At 37.5% G+C, this 26,236-nt stretch overlaps 1 protein-coding gene across 1 annotated transcript in view; it reads left to right on the top strand.

The window, feature by feature from the left end:
- The window catches only part of SLC25A21 (solute carrier family 25 member 21), a 257,777-nt gene that overhangs the window by 113,652 nt on the left and 117,889 nt on the right, over positions 1-26,236 (top strand). Inside the window, exon 2 of the mRNA XM_054400575.1 lies at positions 23,849-23,897. Within this exon, the coding sequence (XP_054256550.1) occupies positions 23,849-23,897 (49 nt within the window). The remainder of the gene's footprint in view (positions 1-23,848; positions 23,898-26,236) is intronic.

The raw sequence follows: 26,236 nt of genomic DNA, 5'->3' as shown, positions 1-26,236 counted from the left end.
TATTAAGGCTTGATTATTGAACACAATGGCTTAAACATTTTAGTGTAGATGCTTTCTAGTGTCTTAGAAACATCATACATCTAGTCTTTCTTTGTCAGATTTGTCTTTAAAACATCCTAGAGTATAAAACCGAGACCATGTGTTCAGAGCAGAAAGCAAAATAGAGGTCAGTTGCACAGCATTTTTGGCACTGTTCTTTGTGTTGTCTACACTACCAGTCAGCCTCACGATCTGAAGCTTTTCTCCTACGTTCTCAGCTCTTAGAAATGCAATGTTTACATTCAGATTTAAAATGCAATACCCAACATTACCATCAATCAGTTAAGAGATCTATTAAGAGCCAAAGGCTCTATAGGTCGAGCAGTACTCAGAGGACCTGTGACAGCAATATGTCCCATTCTTTATGTTTACTTGTCTCTTCCAAGGAATCTATATAAAACCTAAAGTATATTTTAATGTTGTTAAAACCTGTAAGTAGCTTAAAACATTGTCCTAGGTGAATTCTCCTACTATCTTTATCCACTAGGTGACAGTACAGCTCTTTTACCTTTTTTTTTTATTATTATTATTATTATCCATAGGTGTTTTCTAAAAAAGTAGTTTGCTACAAACTTTTAAGATATGTGCTCTTTCCAACTGAAAAGTTTGTGCTCTGCATGATTTTTTAAATGAGATTTTTTTTTTTTGGTGTTCTTTTGTTTTGGTTTGGTTTTTTGGTGGTTTTTTTTTGCACGGCAAGGAAATTTTTCTCAGTATAGTTATTTTAGTTAATGCAAATAAAATTCTTTATCATTGAGCAAAGTTGTTTATTTTTAACTGTGAAAGATAGTACAGAGTGGATTCATTGTGGTCTGACTAGCTATGGAACAGCAAACCCTGGAATTAGCTGGGGAGAGTTAAAAAAGGGGGGGGGGGGGGGGCAATTTTCAACTCCGAGGTAAGATATGCAGAACTATTATGCTTTTAATTGTAGTACTGGTCTTTAAGAACTTAAAGTGTACTTTCTCCATGTTTACATGATTTGTTATAGCAATTTAATTAGAGATAAAATTATTCCCTCTCAGTACTGTATCTTATAATGCCATTACCTTTTACTTCAGCACTTACTTGCTTCTTACTTTCTGTAAATGTTTGAGAAGCCTAAACACTGGAATGAAAACAAAAGAAAAATTGGGAGAATTGTATTTCCATGAAAAACTGAATGCATTTTGAAAACTGATCCAGGCTACCATTAATTTCCTTGCTGCTCTAAACTATGTGTCTCCAAGTGTCCACGAACAAATTCAGTCAGCCAGCGTCTCTGTAGAAGATTAAATTTACTGTAAGAATTATCCTCACTGTGTGCATTTATATAGGATGTAATTATATGATTAGCTAAAATAATCATTTGTCAGGTATAGAGCTTTAAAATATTTCTGCAACCTGAGTGAAATTATTGCCACATTAAGTGTTTATGATAAACATTTTGGATACAATTGATAATAGTATGTGGTTTTAATGAGATTCTTTTGTTACACTGTCACTTTACATATTGTTTACAGCTTTCATAGTTGCATGCTTGTAAATGTCCTGATTCATAATAAAGAAAAGGACTTTGTTACATAGTAGAACTATCTGCTTTTATCACTTCTCTGCTGCATGCTGAGAATAAGTCTTTAAAATGAACACCTAAATGTATACAGGAGGCAAATAAATGAACATGAATATTGCCCGTTAATAACAAAACATGTCAGTCAATAGGTAAAGTGAAATAACTCTCCTGTTGTGATGGGGCTGTATTACCAAGCACCTTCAATGTAAACCTTATAGAAAGGTCAATTTTGAATATTTAAGAAAAAAAAACAGACTTGTAGTAAGTTACTCATAAAACATCATTCCCATTAAAAAAAAAAAAAAATCCAGCATGATTTACAGTACAGATTGCCAGATGAAATTTTCACAAGATTTATGCTCTGGTTCCTAACCTGCTTCCCCAAAATGGTGCAAATCTGAATAGAATTTGACCCATTTGTTTAATGGCTGGGCAGCACGTAAGGCTTACCCATTTAAAATTTATGAAAGAACATTACAAAGGATTGCTTTGTACATTGACTTAGAAATTCTAGCTACATTAAAGGCTGTTTTATCTAAGTGCTTCCAGTAAAATGCTGTGGCTCACCTTGGAGACATCATTTAATGTAGATGTTGCATATAACTCATGCGTTTTCTTATTACAACATGGAGTATGAATATTTCATTTAAAACAAGGAGTTCCTCCCTAAATTCCATCACTTTCTTGTTTCTCCTCAGACAGTAAAGAACAAATAAATTCAAATAAGTTTTACTGTGTAGTCATCTGAATGCCTTTTGTGATAGTTTTTCCTATTTCTTTAGGCATACATCAAAATACTACATCCTCTGGCTGTACTGAGTAAGAAGCACTTCTGTAGCTTTCAGTGTAACTGTAAAACAGTTAAATCAGAAAGCTTGCATGCATGGTTTTAAGCAGTTGTGTAGCTAATAGATACTGTTAGACAAAGAAGTTGTTGAGTTCTTAAGTGAAGAGATAAGAGATTGCAAACAAAATGTACTTACAAAAATGTTGCCTCTTTCTACAATTAATTTAGAAACCAGAATAAACTCTGTTCATAACTTGCTATTTAAGAATGTGCAACTTTCACAATAAACTTGTGTTTTGCAGTGTTTATGACTGGACCCAGCCTTTTAAAAATAATGTAGAAAAGCTGTGAGGGCTTTTTTCTCTGGAAGTTATTTAAAAAAAAAAAAAAGCTCTTCTGTTTTGGGGTGTACATAAATAGAAATTATTGGGTTTCAAACATGTTTTTGTAAACTTGCAAACCAAAGGATGTTTTATTTTACAAGATGCAGTTTTAGAAATCTGTGGTTCTGAATTTTTTTTTTTAAGTAGTTAGCTGCCCTTTGTGAATGCTTTTTCCAAAGCAAACTTTCCTAGGCCATATCACGCCATTAGTTCCTAAGCAGAACAGAAGTTAACAAGAAATTTCTTTTTAAGGGAGTTGCGTACCAACACCCTTGGCCTGTTTCTTGCCTTCCTCCTATTACACTAATCAGTTAAGTTGCTTGTGATTTATAGCAGTGCAAGAGAAACATTAGATTGGTCATGCTTTTAGCAGCTCCTTCTACAAAAGAGGATGTGAAACAATACCTTTCCTACTAAAGTTTGGTCATCTCTGTTCCGTGTTGCACAGGAGAAAACTGATGGCTTGATTGTGAACTTGCTGGAATCTGTAAAAGCAGAGCTTTTCTGTCAACTTCAGCAGGTGTTGAGTCAAGCCCTTTGTTCTGATCCTGCAAGGATTTATGTGCATACTCCTGTATATCCATTAATTTCATGTAAGCAAAGTCATTGATGATTTGAGGCCCCTGAGTTGTAACACTGTTTGTATTTTTGCTTACTATAGTTATGGCTCCATTCTAAGTTGTAGCTGCGTCAATCACTATCAAGATTTAAAAGACATTTTTTTCATTCGTTGCAATTTTTAGTGTTTGTTTCTTCTTTGCAAAATTCTGGAGAAATTTGAAAATATGCAGAAGAAAATTACCTTAGCACAAGCTATCAATGAATGTAGGCTGAGGGGTGAAAAATACCATTTGTAGGTTATAAAAGATGAAATAATAAGATTAAAGCAAAGCATCACAGGTGGAAGGATAGCAGAATACTGTCTTTTTATTTTTCAGTGTCAATACTTGCCTCTCCTGTTGATAGAATGGCTGAGAACCTCACAATATTGAACATTTATCCTCCTGGCACTACAGGGAGGACAAGAAATATCATTGGCTCCATGGAATCTGCTTGCAAGTTATGTGCTTTACTACAGAGAAGGCAGATACTGCATGAGCCTCTGCTTTATATGTAAGCCTATCTGTCATCCCTTAACTGAATAGCTTCTTGCTACTAGCAGGTAATGTTAAGATACTGTAATCTGTTTTTTTTGCAGCACAGGTAGGAAGGCAGGGGTTTCCTCCCATTTTAAGTAGCAAAAATGAACAATTAAAATACTTTATAAAAGTTTTTATAAAGTTTTTATAAAAGTATGTTAATTAGCTGGACAACAGATTCTTCAGTTGTTCTTCATACCTTGCGGATTGACTTCTATGCTTCCTCAGTTCCTAATACCATCCTGTAATCTTGCTAGCTTTTACCCATGTGCTCTTACAGTTGGACAAAGGCAATATGAGCTGTGGCTTGTTTGTTGCAGTGACTGTGTTGACAGACTAGTAAATAACACCTTCAACAGCCACCTATGTGGCTGTTGCCAAATGCAATTCCTAATCATATTTCACTTTTAATAAAAGCTGATAAGACTATTAGATGAAAAAATTGTCTTTAAAACAAAGAAAAAAAAAACAAACAAAATTAAAAACCTCCAAAAAACCCTACAAAAATAACCTAAAGCCAACCAACCAACAAAAAAAAAATTCTGTATATTTAAGATGCCTATCCCACCAGTAAATGTAACTGAGATTGGCCAATGAATTCAAGGTGTTCAGAACAGCTGAAGTTGGAAGATACCTCTGGAGTCTGCCTAGTCCAACCTCCTGCTTAAAGCAGTCAGATAGAATAGACAACTAAGAGGCATTTTCTATTAGATTTTGTACTTCTCCAAGGATGGTGACTCCAAAGCCTCTCTGGGCAACCTTTTCGGTCTCACAGAATACTCTTATGTGAAACAGTTGTGCCTGCATTTCAGGTTTCCCCCTTAGCCTCTTGTTCTGTGAGTTGGGCACCACTGAAAAGGAGCAGCCTCCTGCCCCATGAGGAATTTATCCACATTGATAACATGGCCCCAACCCTTGTCTTTGCCAAGCTTGTAAGCGTTGCCAATTGTGTGAGCACTCTCAACCTTCTTGATATATACATCAGAAGCTCCAGTCCCTTAATAACATTCAGGGCCCTTTGTCATACCCACTGGGGTCTGTCATCCCTTTCCTGTGCTGTTCATGCACAAGACTACATGTTTTCTGCAACTGTTCCTATGTTTCAGTGTTGTTGAACATGTGTAAGTTTTACTTGGTAAACAGTAGAGATAATTATTGGTTTTGTACAGCAACCCAAAAATGATCAGGCAATGTTTGATTTGATTTTAACCTCTAAGATGTACAGAAGCAAGAGGGAGGATTGCTCGCCAACACTGTAAGCAGAATTCTTCACCGGTTATGCAAAGGAAGAGCATCTTTTTTGTCACTATTCATTGTTCAGGATATGTAAACTTGGATTAGGGAACTGGCTATGTTGAGGAAAAATAATGTTGGAATCCAATCTTCTTATTGTACCTGAATTTTTAATGAGGGTTGTACAAGCTAATTACTTCCCTTTCCCACCAAAGTGACACAACCATGTGGCATTTCAAAATTTCTAAATGTAGAACTTCACAAAACAGGACTGTGTGAGTAATACACATGACTATATAAAATGTAGTTGTAACCTTGACTACATGTTGTATATATCTGAAGCTGTAAATAGTAGATGCGTTTGCAAGTAATCTGTAAAAAAAAAAAAAAAAAGTTTAAATCCTCCCCTTTTGATTCCATTGCACTCTATTACATAACATGTTTCAAAAGATGCCAGTTGGTTGCACTATGCCATTGAAGAAATTGTTCTGCTGTTTTTACTGATTTGGGTGGTTTAGATTTGAAGGAGAAATGGAATTTCTACAAATTGTGCCCATTTTTAGATTTTTATGCTGTAGAATAGGTTCCAGTCAGAGTTACATGTCCTTGGAGCTTGTAAAAATTGAGTTGTTTTTTTTTACATCAATATTTCTATCCCAGCTTTGAGATACCTGTCACTTGAGTAAAGTAACATGGTGTATTCAGTTACAGAAGTGAGAAGTGGAAGAAAAGCCTAGAGAACTGGCATAGCAAAGTCAGGCAGACATATGGGAAAGAGAACACTTCTAACCTACCAAGAAAATTGCCTGTGAGGATCATTCCAGTTGTGCTTTCTTCCACAAATATTTTAGTTTCCAAGTTTACAGTGGCTGCAAAACAGCCTCTTCATCTACAACTATTTTCTGGCTATCATTTATTTCAGTAAATGGTGCCACTTCTTTTCGGAATAGCATTTTTGCCAACTACAATTATAATGACCTAAATGGCATTTTACTATAAATTCCTGTCAGAAATAGGAATTATGTAGAAAATTAAAAATAAAATAAAACTAAATATAAAAATCCATGCATGGATTTGCATGGCAGAATTTTTGCTGATCATAATACACTTTGATATGCAAATACTGATGAAAGAATTCTCTTCAGTCACAAACATTTTGAATGAAAATGAACCCGCAACTAGTGAAATAAGATAAAAAGTGTAATTCTGAACTGAAATGAATATTTTGCTGATTTAACTGAAGAAAATATTAATACTGACTAATTAATTGCTGCTTCTCTATAGTTAAAATGGCAATAAGAAATAATTTCTTTTAAAATACTCATTCTCTATGTGTTTATACATATTTATATGTATTTTTTCAATTATTTTTATAGTCTACTCCTCATCTAGATAGATTCACAGCATTTTCTTGAAAATTGTTTAATTTTGGGGGGAGGGGGAATATGTACAAAAAGTTACAGGTCAGGTGTGTAGGAAATCTGAGCACCAGAAGCTGGGTCAGATAGTCAAGGGATCAGTGCCTAAGACTTTGCGCAGATGTAAGTCACCAAAGGACTGCTTCCGCTCTTTGTCTCTGGGTTCTCGAATAATATGAGCAATTAACACACAGCAAACGGATTTACAAGCTTTATTTGAGTGATAATGCTGAGTATCACTAATAGTTTAAAGAGAGCACTTGCCATGAAAGGACTCAGAAACAGCAGGAAAGAAAATAGGAGGGCAAGACACACTTAGGAGAGCAGTCAGTGGAGAACTGATAGAAAAGTTTTCATTAGAAAAGCATTTTATGCCGTTTAGTTACTTTACAGTTCTCAGTGAGGTGATTATTCATGAAATCACAGCTTCAGTTTCCCTCCTTCTGTTTCCAGGAGGTTCATGAGTGGAAGCAAAAAGCAATTATTTGATAAAAGATTGTGGGAGATGAAAAATTTCTGTGGTTCAGTTTGGTAAAAAAGGTGTAGATTAACTAGTAGCATTCAGGATCTATTAGTATTGATTTCCATGGGTTTGGTTGATTTTTTATTTGTGATTCATGGGTTATGAATTGAGAAGATGCACAACACAAAGTGATACTGGTGAATCTCATTCAGATAAAAGCTTCAATAGCACAAAGTTAATGGGATTTTCTCAGGCAAAAATTACAGGTGATTGTGATTCCATAATGAAATAAAAGCTTTCACATACTAATGTTGAAGTGCTTTAGTTTTAATCAAAGTAATTCCCATGCTCAACTTTCACAGTTTAAAACTATCTGGGCAATATATACTGAAGTAAATAATTTTCACACAAATATATGTAAACTAAGTTAACCATTTATATTTTGCTAGCTTTGCAGACATATGACATTGTTCCCACTTCAGTATTTCCACAATTTGCATCAAAGTCAGTTTTGATGCATTCGTATCTTGGAGGAAAAGTAGATGTGGTTCTGTCTGCACGAAGGGCCTCACTTAACTGTGTTCTCAGTTCTTTTTGAACTGAGTGAAAGAGCAGAGTGCCACCCAGCATTTGTCAGAACGACAGGGTTAATCCAGAGATACACACAGGGTTTGATTTTAAAAGTTTGTTCTTCATGCATTTCTTTTTTCACGTTTCTAGATAAGTTTGATGGATCTGTTCCATTAAAAATACAGCTACAGAACCTCTACACATGAGGGAGATTTCATATGGCTCTGGTTGCACCTGAGAAAATAGTTTCGTTTTCAGCACTAAATAGAGAGAGAACAGCATCAACGTTCATGGCTTTACATTTTAACATACTAGGTGAGAGAGCTGCTCTTCAGAATGGTTGTCATACTAGTTTGAAAATATAGAAAAAACATGTTGGCTTTCTAGAGTGCAACAGTTCATGCTGGCCGAGTGCCAGGAGGAAGAAAATGTGTAGAGATGCAGTGGCCCGAAGCAGGCTGATAGACAACAATCATAGAATCAGTCAGGGTTGGAAGGGACCACAAGGATCATCTAGTTCCAACCCCCCTGCCATGGGCAGGGACACCTCACACTAGATCAGGCTGGCCAGAGCCTTATCCAGCCTGGCCTTAAACACCTCCAGGGATGGGGTCTCAACCACCTCCCTGGACAACCCATTCCAGAGTCTCACTACTCGCATGGTGAAGAACTTCTTCCTCACATCCAGTCTGAATCTCCCCACTTCCAGCTTTATTCCATTCCCCCTAGTCCTATCACTACCTGAAAGCCTAAAAAGTCCCTCCCCAGCTTTCTTGTAGGCCCCCTTCAGATACTGGAAGGCCACAATAAGGCATGAGATTTTCAGGGAACAACAAAGAATATGCATATCTTAAATACTTGTTTGTGCTTTTGGAGGACATGCAATGTAGTTTCCAACGTGAATGAGAAAAACAACAACAAAGAAGTGCCTTCAACTGAAAACAAACATGATTTAAGTTGAAAGAAAACAGCAAGGCATAAGATGTAGAACTGGAAAAATACTGTTTATTCAGCAGTAACAGCATTAGTAAACCAAGGCTTCTCTGAGTTACTATGGTTCTTACTGCTGGGCTGTGCATATATAGATACAGTCTGATTTATTGTTTGCAAAAATGGCAAGATACACAGGTGGATGGCAGTGATCAATTGAGCTGTGAAGAAAAGGGAAAGAATAAGCAGTTATAATGCAGTGATGGGGCCTTGTATGCAGAGTTAGAGTATAGCTGTTGCTATCTGAATTCTGCAGTCATCATGAGTTTAAATATCCTTACTGGGTTTGTATCCTTTGTGAAGGGGAAGAATAAGCAGTTAGAAGGGGATGTCCTGCAAGTTTATTTGCAAGAAAGCAAAAGTAAGGAAAAAACCCAACCAAACAACAAACAAATAAAACCAAGCCAACCAACCAAACAAACAAAAACTGTGTAGTTGTGATAGCACTTGAGAATGTGGAACATTGGAAAAGGCACCATACATAAGTTAGAAGAAAGGTTGATGTTCCTAATACTTTAAACTTCTTTAGATCTTCAAAGATCATATTTGAAGTGACAGCAAAGACTTGTTTGTTTTTCTGAAAGAGGAATACTAAATTAAGTGGATGAATGCTGTTGTTTAAAACAAACTGTAATAGTTCAGTCACTTTTCTCAGAACGGTTTTCCATTTCACAAAAAAACCCCAAACCAAAACCAAACAACCAAGCAAAAAAAACCCCACCTGAACTATTTTTGCCCCCTACATTTTTAGTTAGAAATGAGGGACTTTCCAGTGCAGGCCTATACAACAATCAGAAATATCAGATGCAGAGGCACCAGCTGTTATTTTTGAAGAAAGCAGTGAAATTTTCTTCATTTGGGCTCATGGTAGGAAACCACATAAAAGTTGCAATCTAACAATTTATATATTAATGACCCTGCAACACATACACAGTGTTTACTCCTGTACCTATGTGTATACCATAAAAATAATGGCAATTAGCTACACAGATGGTATCCTCTCCAGTCTAAGTATCAAGTTTTCATACTCTCCTGCAACTCAGTAGTGCAGGATTGCTTTCTCACAGACTTTCCTGCTGGAATGGTTCCAGAGTGCAGGACTCTTGGAGGTGGTCTTCCTCTAAAGGACTTTTACATTTTCTACAAGAATGAGTTTCCAGCATTAACTCTCAATTAGCAGACTAATTTCATACTGATAGGCTAATCAAGATGGGAACGTGTGACCTACAAATTATATACATTGTTACTTGCAGTGTCTACAGCATATAGTTCCAAGTATGAAATGTAAGGAATATCAAAGCTATTTGATAGTAGAAAATGCGTGCTCTCTCTGGCTGCTAATTCCAAGGTTTCCAACTACCATTTCCAGGTTTTTCAAGTCTCGTAGGATTCTGCAACTTGATGTTTCTCTTTAACTGGGCCTGTCATGCCAGATACAGATGAAAATGGAGGCTGAAGAATGCTGATCTAAGATTGCATACATAGAAAAAAGGAATTTGGGACCTACAACTGAAAGACATTACTGAATTCCTCTAATAATGTAAAGTGCAAAAGCTGTGTCTTTAGGAGCATTGCAGGAAAATTTTGTTTCTTTGATATGGTAGCATAGAAGAAGCATATGTCACCATTTGCTTCCTGCAAACACTTGCTGGTTCAAATCCTCATGGAGTGGATTTTGCAGATCTGACTAAAAAATGTTCCTAATTTTCACAGCTTGAGAAGTGGACAATATTCAAACTGTCCGATATACAGGAGCTCTAATTTTCCTGGGTTTTTTTAATGATTATGTGAAGAGGGCAGACTGTACTGTCTAGGTCAAGATGACGTGGAGAGAAGTGAGATTTAGATAATGAAGGATTTACTTTGCATTTCAGCTTTTAGGATATTCCCTCTTTGAACACAAAAAATTTGGATCTGTAGAATGCTTTTCATAACAGCTACCATAAGATTTATAGTTATACTTTTTTTATCTGACATGCAAATGACCACCTGTCAGTGATTAGAGCTTCTATTAAAGAAATAAACAAGGGGATTATACAATCCTCACTTGTTTTGTTCTGGGGAAAAAAAAAAAAAGTCTCATTTTATAAAACAGTGGAGAAAGGAGTCTTCTGTCAGAAAGAATCCCTAGACATTCATAATTACTTTCAGCATACCAGAACAAGAGCATTTGCTACTTGACCAATAAAACCAGGATATTTTCTCAAAGAAACTAAAAATATCTATCAAGTCATTCACTGGTGGTGGGTCATCACACTTCAAGTGGAAAATTATTCCTTCTTAACTGGTAGTATTTATGTTTATAAGACATTTGTCTCTTGGCAAGTTCAGTGTTACCAGCATCTGTGCCTCTGTTGGAGGATTGTTGCTCTATCTTTGTGTTAAATACAGCTACACCCTTTCCCCTTCTTTTTTTTTCTTCTTTGGTGTTATTTTTTGTTTTATTTTGTTTTTTAATACTGGCAAGCTACTGATGTAATTAAGTTTCAGAAAGAAGAGAGGGCGTGCATGCCTGAAAATGTTCAAGACAGGTTAATTCTAGATATTGCATGTCGACATTTCCCAGTTAATACACAACTTCATAGCAGATTTCTCTTGAAACTTTGCCATGATACACTGCCAGCAAATGGGAGTGGTGAAAAATACTGGGAAGACCAGTGACTGCTAAAATAACACCAAGCAGTGATGCTGTCATCACCTGTTGCCACAACATAGAATTCAACAAAAAATGCATGTGGTAGAAGACCCTAGAATCTTTGACAGCGTTGTGCATACAGATCATGTCCAAGAAAATATTTTCTCTCCTTTTTTGTTCTGTCTACAGATACTTGATAATCAGTTGTGTTTCAGTAGCCATGGCACCAAGAGTCTAGTTCTTTACTAGTTACATGAACAGACTTCTCTGAAATGCTCAGAAGCTGCTTCCATTTTAATAAGTAGGGAATTATGTTCTGAGTATGTTTTTATAGGAAGCACATGTTTTAGGCCTCATTTTGTAACTGAGATCAATATTGGTATCCTAATCCTATAGCACACAAAACAGTGTGTATTGGTGGGAAATGGGTGAGGAAAAAGATCCATCTAGTGATAGATCTCTTGGCAGAACTATGCCTACTGCAATACTACGTTGCTTTGATGCATGAAGGTTGAATCTCTTCTTCCTGAGACGTCATCTGGAATACTTTGACCTTTTTGATACTTTCACTGAGTTCTAGTTTGACATTTTTTGGGTCCCAGAAGTGTCCTAGTCAAAGATATGTATTTTCAATGTAACATGGAGTAATACATAGAAAATTACCATTATCTATGTAACACATTGAGCATTACTACACCCATTTCTATTTGCTTTCTTTACTTGAGCTGGAGTTGGTGCTGTCATTTCATTATTCATACATCTAGATCCTTCATTATGTGTTTATATTGATGGTATAAAAGATGGGAAAAAATCCGTGTCTCGTGAATAAATATTCAATTCTTCTTAACTTTAGGAAGTATGTAGCAAAAGGAAGCACCTTGAATTGTTTTTTAAATCCTTCAAATTTAATTTTATGTATGTTTCTGATTTAGTTATGTATGGAAGTAGATTTGATTCCTGTTTGAAATTCTGTCTCTTAAATAAATGATGGAAGATGCATGCCTGTTGAAAGAAGTGATGAATAAGTCTAGCTTTCAGCAACACAGTTTGGCTCAAATACTCTGTATGATACCAGTACAGAACTTTGTGAAGAGTGAAGTTTAGGTACAACAATAATCCCTCAGGGTTGGTAGTATGCGAGGAAGTTACTTCAGCATCCTGCTTATAGTATAGATTTTTCTTGAAGAATAAATTTTCTCTTCTAGCCACACCTGCTTTCTAGCTACTGTACATATATTGAGGTGGGCTACTACTTGACCACTCATGTACCTCACCAGGGTTGCTATCCTGTTTGGAGATGCGATGAATTAAAGCTTTCTAAGGGAAGACTAAAAGGAAAAGAATATGAAGATTACAAAGTGCTATTACATGCACAGAAAGAGATCAAGGGATAGTTTAGACTACAGAATCAGTTTTTGAAGCCTGTCTATTTTGTATATAGTTTTTTTCCCTTTGTTAGCTAATCATTTGTGAAAGGACCTAACCCAAAATCCAGATAATTTGAAGAGGTACTCTCCATCCACCTCAGTGGCTCTATGTGATCAAGTATGAATAACTTGAATCATTTAGCATACCTTCTAGCTGTTGGATTAAACAGGCTTTTTTATTCCATAAGGACCTTAGCTTGATGACACAAGCATTTAATGCAGCTCTCACTATAGGACTGTAATATACAAGAACTTCTTATTGATCCTGCAGCAATGACTCAACCTCCTCATTTGTCAAATTCTACTGGAAATTGGTGTACATTCTGTGCTAAGTGGAGGGGTCTCCAAGCAATGAATCTGTGTAAGAAGGGGCACTGGGGAGGGCAGGTATGTGACTTTCTTTGCAAATGAGTGCCACAGCTCCTGGAAGAACAGCATACTGTGCTAGCCAAGAGGTGGTTGTTTGCCTTTGAGTTTTCTTTGGGATTCCTTGTTGTGTCATGTTTACTCATTGCAATGTTGAGTAGTACACAAAGAACTATGAATAATTAAATCTGAGCTTAGGAACCATTCCATTCTGACTTTCCAAATAGTAAGTAATTTGTAGCTTTTGCAGATAAGTCCAAAATAATATTGCCTCAGCTAGTATTTCCATAGTGAGATCAAAGATTTTTTTCAAAGTCCTGTATTTAATATTTTTAATTTGCATTTTGTTGAAACTCTTGTAACGGTACAGTCCTTAAGGACAGGTCAGAAGGATTATAGACTGCTGAATGTGTGACAAAGAGGCTATAAAGAATCTGGTCAGATGTAGCTAATTAAAGGTAAATGAAGGACAGCTGCTTTTTATGTTTCCAGAACATCTTTGATCTGCTCTACCCCTCAGACCTCTGTGGACAAGGTAGTTAAATACAAACTAGGAGGCCTATTTTAAAGACATTAAAGCCCTCCAGGGCAATCAAGTGACAGTCCAAGCAGCCACAAGCTGTTTGCTTTATTCATTAGAGAACTTTAAACGTGTCAAGAAATAGAATAATGTCCATGCTCTTAGATCAGCATTAGCAAAGAGGATTACAACAGCTCTGGGACATATGAATGGGAGGACTTCTTATGAAAACAAGTTTATTGAGAAGCATTTCAGTATAACAGCAAAGAAAATGCACATTACACATTTTCATTGCAGGGATATTGATTCAATATGCATTGAATATATCTAAACCTGTGGTGACACAAATGTCCTGTAACCTGGTGCTGACCTCAGTGGTCCCTTCAGTCAGGTTTCAAAAAACTTCCTTTTCAGACACACATGATGGAAAGAATATGTCCTAAGTGAGTGACATAGTAGCATGTAATCCTTGCTGAAAAATTTATGGAGTATTTACACAATCTATAGCCTTTCACTTGTGTCTAGAGACTGGGGTACTTGTTTGTAAATTGCAAGTGTTTATTTTATAAGTCAAAGCTTTAATGTCGATATGACATCAGTAAAGGATGTAGAAGGAATAAATAAAGGGAAAAAAATCACTTAGCTATAGAAACAACCCTTTATACTGCTAGTCATTTTCAAAAATGTCACTTTGCCCAGAAATACTTGCTTGTTTAACTTAGTATATTTTTTGATATCTTAATTTCTTTATTATTCTTTTGTAAATAGGAATTGAAATATAAGTTAAGGTGAAGTTAATTCCTGTAACATTCTAAATGGTAAATTCTGGAGCTACATGGCATAATGCCTCACTAATTTTTAAGAACTTAGGGAAAATACTTGCTTTTATTAAATGTTGTGTCCTGTGTTTTGCTCCAGTATCTCTTGAGTACCTAACTGTTGCATTGTTTGACTGCAAAATCAAACTCTCCATGGTATTCAACCTCGCTGGAACAACTTTAGTATGTTAAAATCAAGTAAAGGTGTGAGAAGTCTGGAATTTTAAAGTGGTCAACTGCCTTTTTGACAGTGCCATAAATGCAAATTTCATAGATTTTAACATACAACAAACATTTTTCCATGGCATTTTACCTCCAAAAGGCTCAGTGAGAGTACTGCAGCTGGAACTGCTTGCTTGTGAAAGTGCTGTATGCTGTTAGAGACTGGAAGAATCTTTCTCCCAAAGAGATGTAGATGTAGTAGAGGATCCTTTTTGACTGGTCACTGAGCTTTCGTATTTTCTCCTAATATTACTATAGATGTATTTAATTATACATAATTTAAAACTAACGATCCAGTTTAGCCTGCTCCTAAGCTGGCTGAGGCTGAGTGGAGTAGAAGGTTTTGGAAGGTTTTTTCCCTGAATACTAGTTGTATTTCTGTATAGATTTGTAAATAGCATTCATTTAACCTCCAATTCTGTGTGAGGGGGTTTATTTATTTATTTATTTTACTGTCTTGGGGGTAAGACACCTTTCTGTCCTTGTCCTTCTGCAGCTCATGGCTCAAACTGAGGACAGGTGTAACTACTGTGAAAGGGAAATTCAATACCTTTATGAGATGATCTTGCCTTCAGTTTAAAGATCCAATGAAAATAAGTCAGAAGGGAACTAAAATACAAAAATAATCTTGGGATTTTTAACAACCTTCATAGTTTCTTTTTTTTTTAACAAAGTAGCTAGGCCATCAAGACAACATTAAGTCCTTCACAATATATTCCTTATTGACAAATACTGCATTGTAAGTGTTCGGTTTATTACTACAACAACCTCTTGTATATGCTACTATCACAAGGTGATGTTGATGCTTCCAAAGACAAGGATAGATTTGGGTATCTTCTGTTCATGCCTTGACTATTTAAGGAGATTCATATAATTTTCTTTGTTAGCTTAACTGCTGTAACCCAATTTTCAAGCTCAGCAAAAGAAAATGATAGAATATAATTAAATTTCTGTTGTATTTGCAATAGAACTGAGCAGTTGAGCATCTGGTAATAATAATGGTTTCTTTAGCTGGGCAGGGAACAGTAAATATCATGAAGATATTAGGTAAGCATTGTCAGCACTGAAGATGAGCAGTTTGAACTGTCTCCTGACTATTGAGTGTGAGCACATTTCTAGCTTGGTTTGTGGATTGGGACTTGGGAAGCTGAAGGGGATTTACAGCTAAGCAATAGCCTGTCTAGATAACATGCTGCCCAAAGTACTCATTTCCAGCTCCTGTCTTCCACACGTCTAGGATGCGATTCTCCAGGACTTGTGCAACCCTCACTTGAAACCTTGAAGATTAAAATACTAGTTTGCTATACAGTTAAGGACCCATCATGAATACAGGCTGAACTGCTTTTATGGAGTCAGCTCCAGGAACACTAACCACTTTCAGCAGGAATTTCCTTGTGCTGCTGAAGTCCCGGGGTTTTTTGAAAGGCAGATAATCACTGTACCCAACCCTGCTATGCCTCAGTTTCCTGATATCAATGCTACACTGACAGGTTGCATCTAATAAGAAACACTGTCAGTTACAGAGCTGGAGGCCTCTATGTAGTGCAGACCATCAAGATCTAGTATTGGGACAAGTACTATTCAATATATACATCGACAACCTGGATGAGGGCACAGAGTGCACTGTCAGCAAGCTTGCTGATGACACCAAACTGGGAGGAGTGACTTGACACACCTGAAGGCTGTGCTGCCATTCAGCAAGACCTAGACAGGCTGGAGAGTTGGGTGGGAGGAAATTTAATGAAATACAAGTGTAGATTCTTGCCACTGGGAAAGAACAACCCCATGTACCAGTATAGGTTGGGGGCTGATCTGTTGGAGAGCAGCTGTGGGGAAAAGGACCTGAGTCTTGGTGGTCAACAGGATGACCATGAGCCAGCAATGTGCCCTTGTGCCCAAGAAGGCCAATGGCATCCTGGGGTCTATTAGAAGAAGTGTGGCTAGTAGGTCAGGAGAGGTTTTCCTCGCCCTCTACTCTGCCCTGGTGAGGCCACATCTGGAATACTGTGTCCAGTTCTAGGCCCCTCGGCTTATGAAGGACCTCAGCGAACTGCTTAAAACTGTCCCGCCCGGAGCCACAAAGATGCTGAAGGGAGTAGAACATCTCCCTTATGAGGAAAGGCTGAGGGAGCTGAGGCTCTTTAGCTTGGAGAAGAGGAGAATAAGTAGTGGCCTCATTCTTGTTTGTAAATGTGTGAAGGGCAAGTGGCAGGAGGACAGAGCCAGGCTCTTCTCAGTGATGTCCAGTGATAGGACAAGGGGCAACAAGTGCAAGGTGGAGCATAGGAGAATTTTTTTCACTGAGTGTGACAGAGCACTGCAACAAGCTGCCCAGAGAGGTTGTGGAGACATTTCATTGGAGACATTCAAAACCCACCTGGATGTGCTCCTGTGTGACCTACTCTAAGTGATCCTACTCTGGCTGGGGGGTTGGTCTAGATGATCTTTCGAGGTCCTATCCAACCCCTAACATTCTGTGGTTCTGTAGCAAGGTGTTGATCATGACACAACTCCTCCTGTAGGCATGCAAACCCCTTCTTCTAAAATATGTTAGGTAATGATGGTAAATCAAGAGTTCCTCCTGGGGTCAATTGTGATCAGCTAACACATTTTTAAACATAGACATCCTTGTTCACACCAAGGGAAAAATCGTGCTTGACGTCTTGTTTAATTAACATGTTTTCTAGTATATTTTCTTCATGTAGACAAAGTCTCTAAGGAAGAATGACTCATGAATGCAGCACTGCCATTATGGAGCACTTTTTGGAGTAGCTTTCCATTTCTCCACATTTTCTAAGGAAAGCATTGACTTGGCTTGTTACCTAAAACATTAATTAATGTTTCAGAGGAGCTCCAGGGTACCATTAGTTAATCCCATACTACATCACTAAACAGAATCCTGGGAAAGAGTTAAAATCAGTGTCACTTTCTTAAGTGAAGGCTAATATGTAGGTCTTTTCCAGCACAGTACTGTGTAGTTTTTCCTTGCAGCCTGCTTGACACAAAGTACAACTGAGCCTGGCAAAATATGTGACTGCCTCCTTAGGAAAGGAATGGGCTGTGGCTGCCACAGAAATCACAGTGAACCTATCATTCTTTGGGCTTTTCTGATGGAGATGTACTTTTACAAAACAGGTAAAAGATTTAGGTATCTGTGAAAATGGAATAGGACAGCAGGCTAATGGAAATTAGCCTGTGTAGAACTGACTGCACAGGTATGTTTTTGCAGGCATTAATTATTCTTCAAACTATGCTGTTACAATCAGGAAGAGGTTCCATTCTTCATCTCATCAAATAAAGTGTTTTAGCCAACAGACAAGCAGATTTAAGAGGAATTTGTCATTGTTTTTATTAGGGTGCAAAGATCAACATAAGATTCTTTCTGTCAGACATATATTCTCAGAAGGAAATACATAGTGTGCATAAAATATTTATGATCATTTCTTACATTGTAACTATATCTATGTAGAGGCCAAAATAAATACCAACTGTTCCAGCTATACAATATGCAGGGCATGATGTGTTTATTGCCACATTTTCTATGGCCAGTCTCCTTTCTGTTGTGTTTCTCCAGTGACTCTGTTATTCCAGGGAAATGAGTAACATAAGGGGAGGAGGGTGCATAATGACTTCTGCGCTGTAGGAGGTTGTCTGAACTAACACATGGATCATGCTCTGCATCTCATGAGTCTGTATTTGGGGGTTGTTATGCAGAAAACACGTAGAGGGTGAGCTACTCAAGTTTCTTTGAAAGACAAACCAGTGTATATCACAAGCTCTGCTCACTTTTCAGTCCGCAGATTTAAGGATCAAAGGCAAGCGAAAGGCAAGAATTTGTCTCCCAAGAAGATCCAAAGCCCTAATCATTCTATTTTTATCTATTCTATTTACCATGTACTGATAGTTAGCTTTCGTTGGTTTTCTGTTCTTTCAGTGAACAGACAAAGTATGGGAACACCTGGGGAGATGAGGAGAGCTGTAAGTTTGTTCTGCTGAAATCTCAGACTTTCACTTTTTGCCAGACAGATAATGAGAGCGTGTTTTAAACAGTCGTAGTATCCTCGGGCCATGTTACATGATTATTGTGTGTCTGATGGGATAGAGGAACAAAGAGCAAAGGAACTTAAAATACCCACAAGTCACCAAAATGCTTGCATGGAAGAGACATCTATGCAGATTGCCAGTTTGAGATTTTAAGTGTGAATTTTGTAGAGGGGAAATGTAATGTAATCCATAATGGAAAAGCATTTACAAACAGGAGATATTAACTGGAAAAAAAGAAAAATGCTCTACTGAGGAGGGTTGGTCTGGGGGGGGGGGGGGGGGTGTCAGTGTTTTTTCTGAGATTTTATTCCCTCCATGAGCCCAGTTCCTGAGCAGAATGTTTTACATAATAGAATCCTAGACTCCCTTCTCAGTTGTTGACATTCCCCTGTGTGCACTCAGAGGATGTCAATGCTGACAGCTGGGTGTTTCTCCAACGCTCAGATTTTGAACATGCCTCGCTTTATGGCTAGTATCTAGTTTTCACAAGGAGTGCTTTCCCACCCAGAAGACAACAAATGTTGAACTGACCTAATCATTGTTCTTTCCTATATTTCCTTTGGGCTCTCGTTCAGATAGTTGGATCTGAGTTGTTTTAAACATAATTAGGCTGTCATAAATCACGCTGGATTAGTTTGCATATGACGTCAACAAGGAGACCCAATGGGACAATTAGAATACTTTTTTGCACAACCTCTCTGTAGCTATGTTAACTACTTTATCATGAAAATAAAGTTTGTAAACAGTAGTCTTTACAGTGTGACAAGCTAAAATATATTGCACCCTGATATAGCTTTCCAGCAAATTAGATTTTCATAGTGCTAATTGAATTTGTCATAAAGCTGATGAACATTAGCTAGAGAAAGTGCAATATATTTTATTTTATTGAGCACTTCTCAGGGTGCTTGTAATTTAGCAGGGCCACCACCACTTTCTGGGCAGGCTATCAAGTAGGATGTTGTAATGATTTGCATGACTACTATAGTAGATGGAAAAATGTAGCTTGTGTTTGTAGCCATTTCGTTAGTGTCTTGCTCAGTGTGTGCTCCTTTGTGCTCTTCAGAGAGCTGTGTCGTAATCCCAGCATCTTTTGAAGAGCTCTGTCTGGTGAAATCAAGTAACTATTCACTGTTTAACACCTAGTGTGTAATTAAACAATGAGACAAAGGAAGGACTGAGAAGGGCAGATGACCAATAGAATCCTGAAGTTATCAAAACAAAGCTCTTGCCAAGGACCTTGGAATTCATCTGAATCAGTTGCTGGAAAAATGCCTGAATTAAAAATTATCCTATGAGGACCAAGAAAATAAAGCCAAGATCTGGCACTGAACAGTTTTCTCCCAAAATGGACATTAGTGCTGCAAAAACAGAATAGGGTGAACAACCCCTAGCCCCTTGCCTGGCCCCTTACTTTAGGCTCTATCTGCCAAAACAAGATGGAATAGAAGACCAAAAACACTATGGGGGAGAGAGGGGAGGAGAAGTTGGAAAAGGAGGGTAGTTGGAAAGTTAAAAACTCATAGGCTACCCCCTGCCAGCACTGAAACACTCAGCTGCTGCTCCACTTACAAAGCACCTGTTGGTAACTGTTGGTGTAGTTTATAGGTTTTGGGACAGAATCAGTATAGAAGCTTAGAGTCTGTGTTCCCTTATGTGACATGTGATTTGGCCTATGTTTTAGTAAAATAGAAGTCATTCCTGAGCAATAATTACAGCAATAAATATACCTTTTCAGAAATAACAAAGGCGGCTTTTACTTTCCAGAGGGAAGATAATAAATATTAAATTCCATGACTTTCAATGACTTGCCTTAGTGCTAATATTAATATTCTTTGCTGGTATCACCTATGTCGACTTGCTTTTATCCAGATCTGAAAAACAAAGCATTGTTGCAGGGAATGGAAAGAAAGTAAGACAAAACAATGGTCATGAATATTAACTTGATACTGTCATTCAAACAGTGGCAGGAAGCTAGGTGTGAGGGGTTATCTGTCCAGTTTTATGTATTGCAAGCTTTGTACATTAGAGTGGAATGCTAGTCATGTAGGTGAATTGTATGTGTTCTGTTGGAACTCTTAGCATGTACTTTATGTCAGCAATTTAGTTTAAACACTTTAAAATCTTCACAAACTTTCATGTACAAAAAGATTTAGATGAGAATTTCAGCATTACAATTTATGCCCTCCTTCTGTGACTAACTCCAAAAACTCCTTGTATTTGTGTAAAATCAGACTAAAACTTTTGCAGCCCTCTGTTGTTACGTAAGTAGGTTTTTCTTCCTTCAGAGAAATATGTAACAATTATCAATAATATACGTATTTGAAGTTTAAAGTATATCAAGTGGAAAATAAATGGTACTTGTTGTACACTGAGGGAAAAACTCTAAGGCTTTTATATCCTCTCCTTTGACTCTAATGTGTCTCTTCCCCTTGCTAGTGCTTTGGTTCAGTGTAGAAGGCTCACTTAGATAAGTACCTGTTTTACTCAGAAAGTCTATATGAAATTGAAATAGAAAGTAGATCATGTCTTGGAACTTAATCTTTTCTTATGAACACTTTAAATCTCCACAGTTTTCCTGTTCTACTTGAAACACTGAAATTATTGCTACTAAAATAATAGACATTTTAAACTCTAAGCCTTCCTTAGATTTATATTCTGTAATGAATAAATGAACTCAAATTGCTGACCCTGCAGTGTCTGATGCTATCCAGTCAGAGCCTAGTTCCTGCGTGCAGTTCACCAAGACCCTTTCTCCATCAAGTCTGCCAAAGAATAGAGACAAAATGCAAAATTGCTTTGCACTAGTTCAGTAATTTGAGTGTGGAGCTTTTCAGAGTGAGATTTTTACATCATGCTATAGTAATTTCTTTGCCTTGCTTTGAGAAAGTAGGGTTCAGCTAGAACAGAACTAATTCTGTTAAGTGATTTTACTTTTCAGCTGTCTCTTGTAAGCAACTGCACCTACTGCAGTTAGCAGCATATTTTCATAGGTAATGTCTGCTTCTAGTAGTGATAATGCTTGAAATTTCTGGTTAGTACCAGGGACTGGTGTTAGGACCAAGGTCACTCTACCTTGTTGGGGATGCAGAGTAAAAAGATGCCCCTGCAGGAGCAGATATTTCACCCTAAACTGACCAATGAGGTATTCTATTCCACATTCATCATATTCAGTATAAAGCTGAGAGATCACAAGGTTCAATCGCTCTTTTTCAATGCCCAGTATCCAAGGAGGACTGCAGTCCATTGCACCTTCAATCCCATTCCATGATTTCCAGAACCCAGGTAGTTCCTGCCTGCCATTCAGTCTGGTCTAGAATTTCTGCCACAGCATGGGTAGCAGTGGTGAGATAATTGCCATCAGGGCAGTTGGGTTCAATATTGTTTTTGTATATGTTTGTTAATGTTTCATTTCATTCTATTATTACTATTTTCACTAAAGTAGTTTCCGTTTTCTTTTCCAATTCAGAAGTGTCTCTCCCTTATTCCCTTTCTTTTCCCATTTGGGAAAGGAGAGGAGTTACAGGAGAACAGGTAGACTACATCAGTTGCTCTTCACTTGTCCATCAGTGTGGTTACTGCATCAATGAAGGCCACCAAATTTGTCAGGCATGATTTATCATTGGTGAAGCCATGTTGGCTGCCACCTGCCCATTTTTCACATGCCTTATCAGAGTTTCCAGGCAGATGTGCTCCACAGTCTTGCCAGGCACAGAAGGGAGATTGCCTGGCCTGTAGCTCCATGGATCTTCCTTCCTTTCCCTGTTTGAAAATAGAGTTATGTTTCCACTTTTCCAGTCAATGGGAACTTCACCAGATTGCCATGACTTTTCAAATATGATAGAAAGCAGCTTAGCAACTTCATCTGTCAGTTCCCTCAGGAGTCATGGATGGATCCCATCAGGTCCCATGAACTTCCTGGAATTATTTCAGTTGGAAAAGACCTCTAAGAGCATTGAGTCTAACTTGCGCACCTTCAGACTCATCAGATGGTCTCCAGCCTGATCTTCACTTACAGTGGGTAGTTTGTCATTTTCCCAGTTCAGTAACGTGGGTGGTGTGGTTTGGGCCCTTACTGGTGAAGACTGAAGCCTTCCCCTTATCCCAGGTGGTCAGGTTCCCTGTTTCCTTCCAGAGAGGTCCCACCTAGTCTTACCAGTGCCATACCTATAGAAGCTTTTCTTGTTGCACTTGATGTCCCTGGCCAGATTTAACTCTATCTAAGTTTTACCTTTTCCTGACCTGTTGTCTGGCTACTCAGACAACTTCTCTGTATTCCTCCCAGGGTAGCTGTCATTGCTTCCTGCCTCTGTAGGCCTCCTTTTTATGTTGAAATGTCCAGGAGTGCCTTTTCATCCATGCAGACCACATGGCATTTTTGTCTACTTTCCTGTTTTTTGGGACACATCACTCTGGGACTTGGAGGAGGTCACCCTTGAATACTAACTAGCATTCTTGGACCCCTCTCACTTCCAGGGCTTTATCCCATGGTAATCCCCCTAGCAGATCTCTGAAGAGACCAACATATGCTCTTTCGAAGTCCACAGTAGTGAGATTGCTACCGAGCCTCCTTGTTGCAGTAAAGATCCTGAACTTCACCATTTCATGGTCGCTGCAGCCAAGACTATAGTGACATGCAAAGTCATGTGCTGGGGACATGGAAAGTCCCAAGCATGTGGATTTAAGTTCTCATGGTGAGCAGTGGAGCAGGGAAGGGACAAGCCAGGACTACTTATCAGCATCAGCACAGAGCATGACAGGATGAAGAACCTGTAAGGCTGCAGCTCAGATAGCCAAGCTCAGGAATCAGCTGTCATCTTAACATCAGGTTCACCTGAACGCTCTGTGCTGTCTTGCATAATAGCAGTGCCCTTAGGGATTAGTCTTATGTGACAAAGAAGCCAGTGCCAACCTGAGCTCTCTTCCTTCACTACTTAGTGTATTTATTTATGATGCCAGTCAAATGTTCCTGCTGTACTTAAGGCAGAAGACCAAGCAAAAACTATGATTAAATTGATCTCATAGCTTAAGTCCTCACCTTCCCCACTGCAATGAGCAACTAGCACCATTTGCTGTCTAAAATCCTTGACTGCACCAATATGCCACAGAAAAACATGTAAGTACTGTATCATCAATGATGCACCTAGGTTTTACTTACTTTTCAAACTTTAAAAAACATTGGAATCAATGAAAATCAAACTGCTATTTGTACAAATGTTTATGGGATTTTATTATTATTTTATAGGTCTTGTAGAAATTTGCCTGATGCATCCACTTGATGTAGTGAAAACAAGGTAAGATTCTGCTTGAACAGGTTTTGTTGACACTGGAAGATATCCAGTTTAGGAGCTGTCAGAAAACAAAACGCTAGAACTTCTCCAAGTAAGTTAACTTTTAATAGCATTTTTATTTATGTACCTGTATCTACAGCATTTGACAGATGGAATTTGAATAGCATAACACATTTCTGATTAGAGGTCATATAAAGGCCTTAAATCTGTTTCAATACATGTCTTTTTTCATGGTGTTACAAAATCCTATAACATTAAGAGGACTATAGTTAAATTGGTTTACTGTTTGTGTCATCTGCAGTAATGCTTTAGTATGTAGTTGGGAAATAGCATATTGCCTCCAAAATAATTTTCACAGATTTTGAGGTTGTCACCTTACACATCCTCATGCCTCCAGTCTTGGTTGAAAGAATCATTCATGATTTAGGGCATGGTGCATAGCATATGCCATAAAAAGCATTAATTGCACATCTGTTCTGATAAACTGCCAACCAGCAGGTGTACTTTCAGCTTTCTGATAGAAACCACACATACAGTGGACTCAGAATGCAAGGACAGATTTCCCCATTTTTGGTCCAAATTTTACTGCTTTTGTCATGCTTTTAATAGTAAAAATGCTAATCAGAGCTGAGATAAGGAAATGGAATACATTAAAGAGTATGCAGGGATATTTGTGAAGCTCTATCAATATTCAAACAAAACCAAAACAACAAAACCCAACACATAATAAAAATGAGGAACCCTTTAAATGTGAAATCTGAGTTCATAACAGTGGAATTAAGGAAAGTAGGCAAAAAATTAAAGAATAGGAGATGTGCAGGAGAAAATAGATTATGAGCCAAGGTGAAAGCAAGGGGTTAAAGCAAGTGAAAAAAAAAAAACATTAAACAAATGTTTTTCTTTGAGCAAACTTCAAGTGGATTGAACTCCTCTGAGTTAACTGCAACTCTTTGCAAAATTGGGCAGCACTGAGGTGATGGTTTCTCTCTGTTTTGTTGTTGCATATGTATCCAGAGCTATTACACAGATTTTGCAGTAAGTTTTCTGCTGAACTTAGCAGATGTTAGTACTTGAAAATGCTCACATTTTGTAAGCCACTGACAAAACCAAGAATAGAATATCCTTTGATCTTATCCATCATTCCATTCTATGCTCCTAACATCTTGCCACTTCCTTTCATTTTGTAATGGTCCAAATTTACTACATTATATTATAGTTTGATGGACTTGAAGAAGTTTATTGCCTTTTCTGAACTTTTCTGAATTGCCTAATTCTGAACATGGGATGTGGCATGTTTTCTAACACATTTTCATATACTTTATTCCTTTGTTGCAGTGCCTTTAATTCTGAACATGGGATGTGGCATGTTTTCTAACACATTTTCATATACTTTATTCCTTTGTTGCAGTGCCTTTAAGTACTGCAGTGCACTTAATCTTTTCCAACATATTATTGATAGTTGCTCATTTCCTAATCATACCCAGATCTTATAGTTCTTCTGGTTCATTTGGTTGGCTTTTCCCCATATGATTAGTTGCAAAGATCTATAAAAACCCCATTTCTTGGTTTATTCTTACAGTGTTTTGAGTTTCCTGCCTCTGTTTGGTGATAAGAGTCCCATGGCCCTTTCAAATTAGTGGAATCTGATTGTTTTATGTTAGCCTTCTGAAGGAGGTTAGGGAAGATGTCAAAGGCTCGCATTAGTGAGCTAGCATCTTTGCTTCACTGTGGTGTTTTTGTGTGTGCATGTTTTCAATTAAAAATTGGAGGGGAAAAAAAATGCCTATCAGAGACTGTTTTGAAACCCTATAATATGGTCTGGTTCTTTTGTGATGACATTTTGTAATATCTTTTTTGTTTACTAATCTTCTGTTATTCTACACTAACAATGCTAGGCTTGTTAATCTTTTCATATCAAGGGAGGAGATACCTATCTATCTATCTAAAGAATATATTCAATGTAAAAATAGATTTAAACATATAAATGTATTCTAATAAACTATAGACAAGCCAGATGTTTGTTAAATGTACATTTGCAAATAGTTTTGTTAGCTATTAGAACGCAAAAAATCATTACTTCAAGAAATTAATGTGAGCAAAGTACTGAGATGGTGATAACTATGATCTGTTGTTTTAGCTCTGTGAATCCCAGTTATTCTTTGAAATAAAGCTCTTTTCTCAATGACAGGAGAGATTGTATATTTTCTGATGAGAGGCAAAAAAAAATATGTGCTAAACTTTTAGTGTCTCAGTATAAGAGACTCAGCTGTTTTATTTATCAGTTACACTTAAGATGAATTTAGACATCTGTGGATTAAATAAAGTACTGGATCTCTGTTCTG

The sequence above is a fragment of the Indicator indicator genome, chromosome 4 (assembly GCF_027791375.1).
Source record: "Indicator indicator isolate 239-I01 chromosome 4, UM_Iind_1.1, whole genome shotgun sequence".
Taxonomy (NCBI): Eukaryota; Metazoa; Chordata; class Aves; order Piciformes; family Indicatoridae; genus Indicator; species Indicator indicator.
The sequence above is the reverse complement of the archived record's forward strand: the minus strand, read 5'-3'. Positions and strand labels throughout refer to the sequence as shown.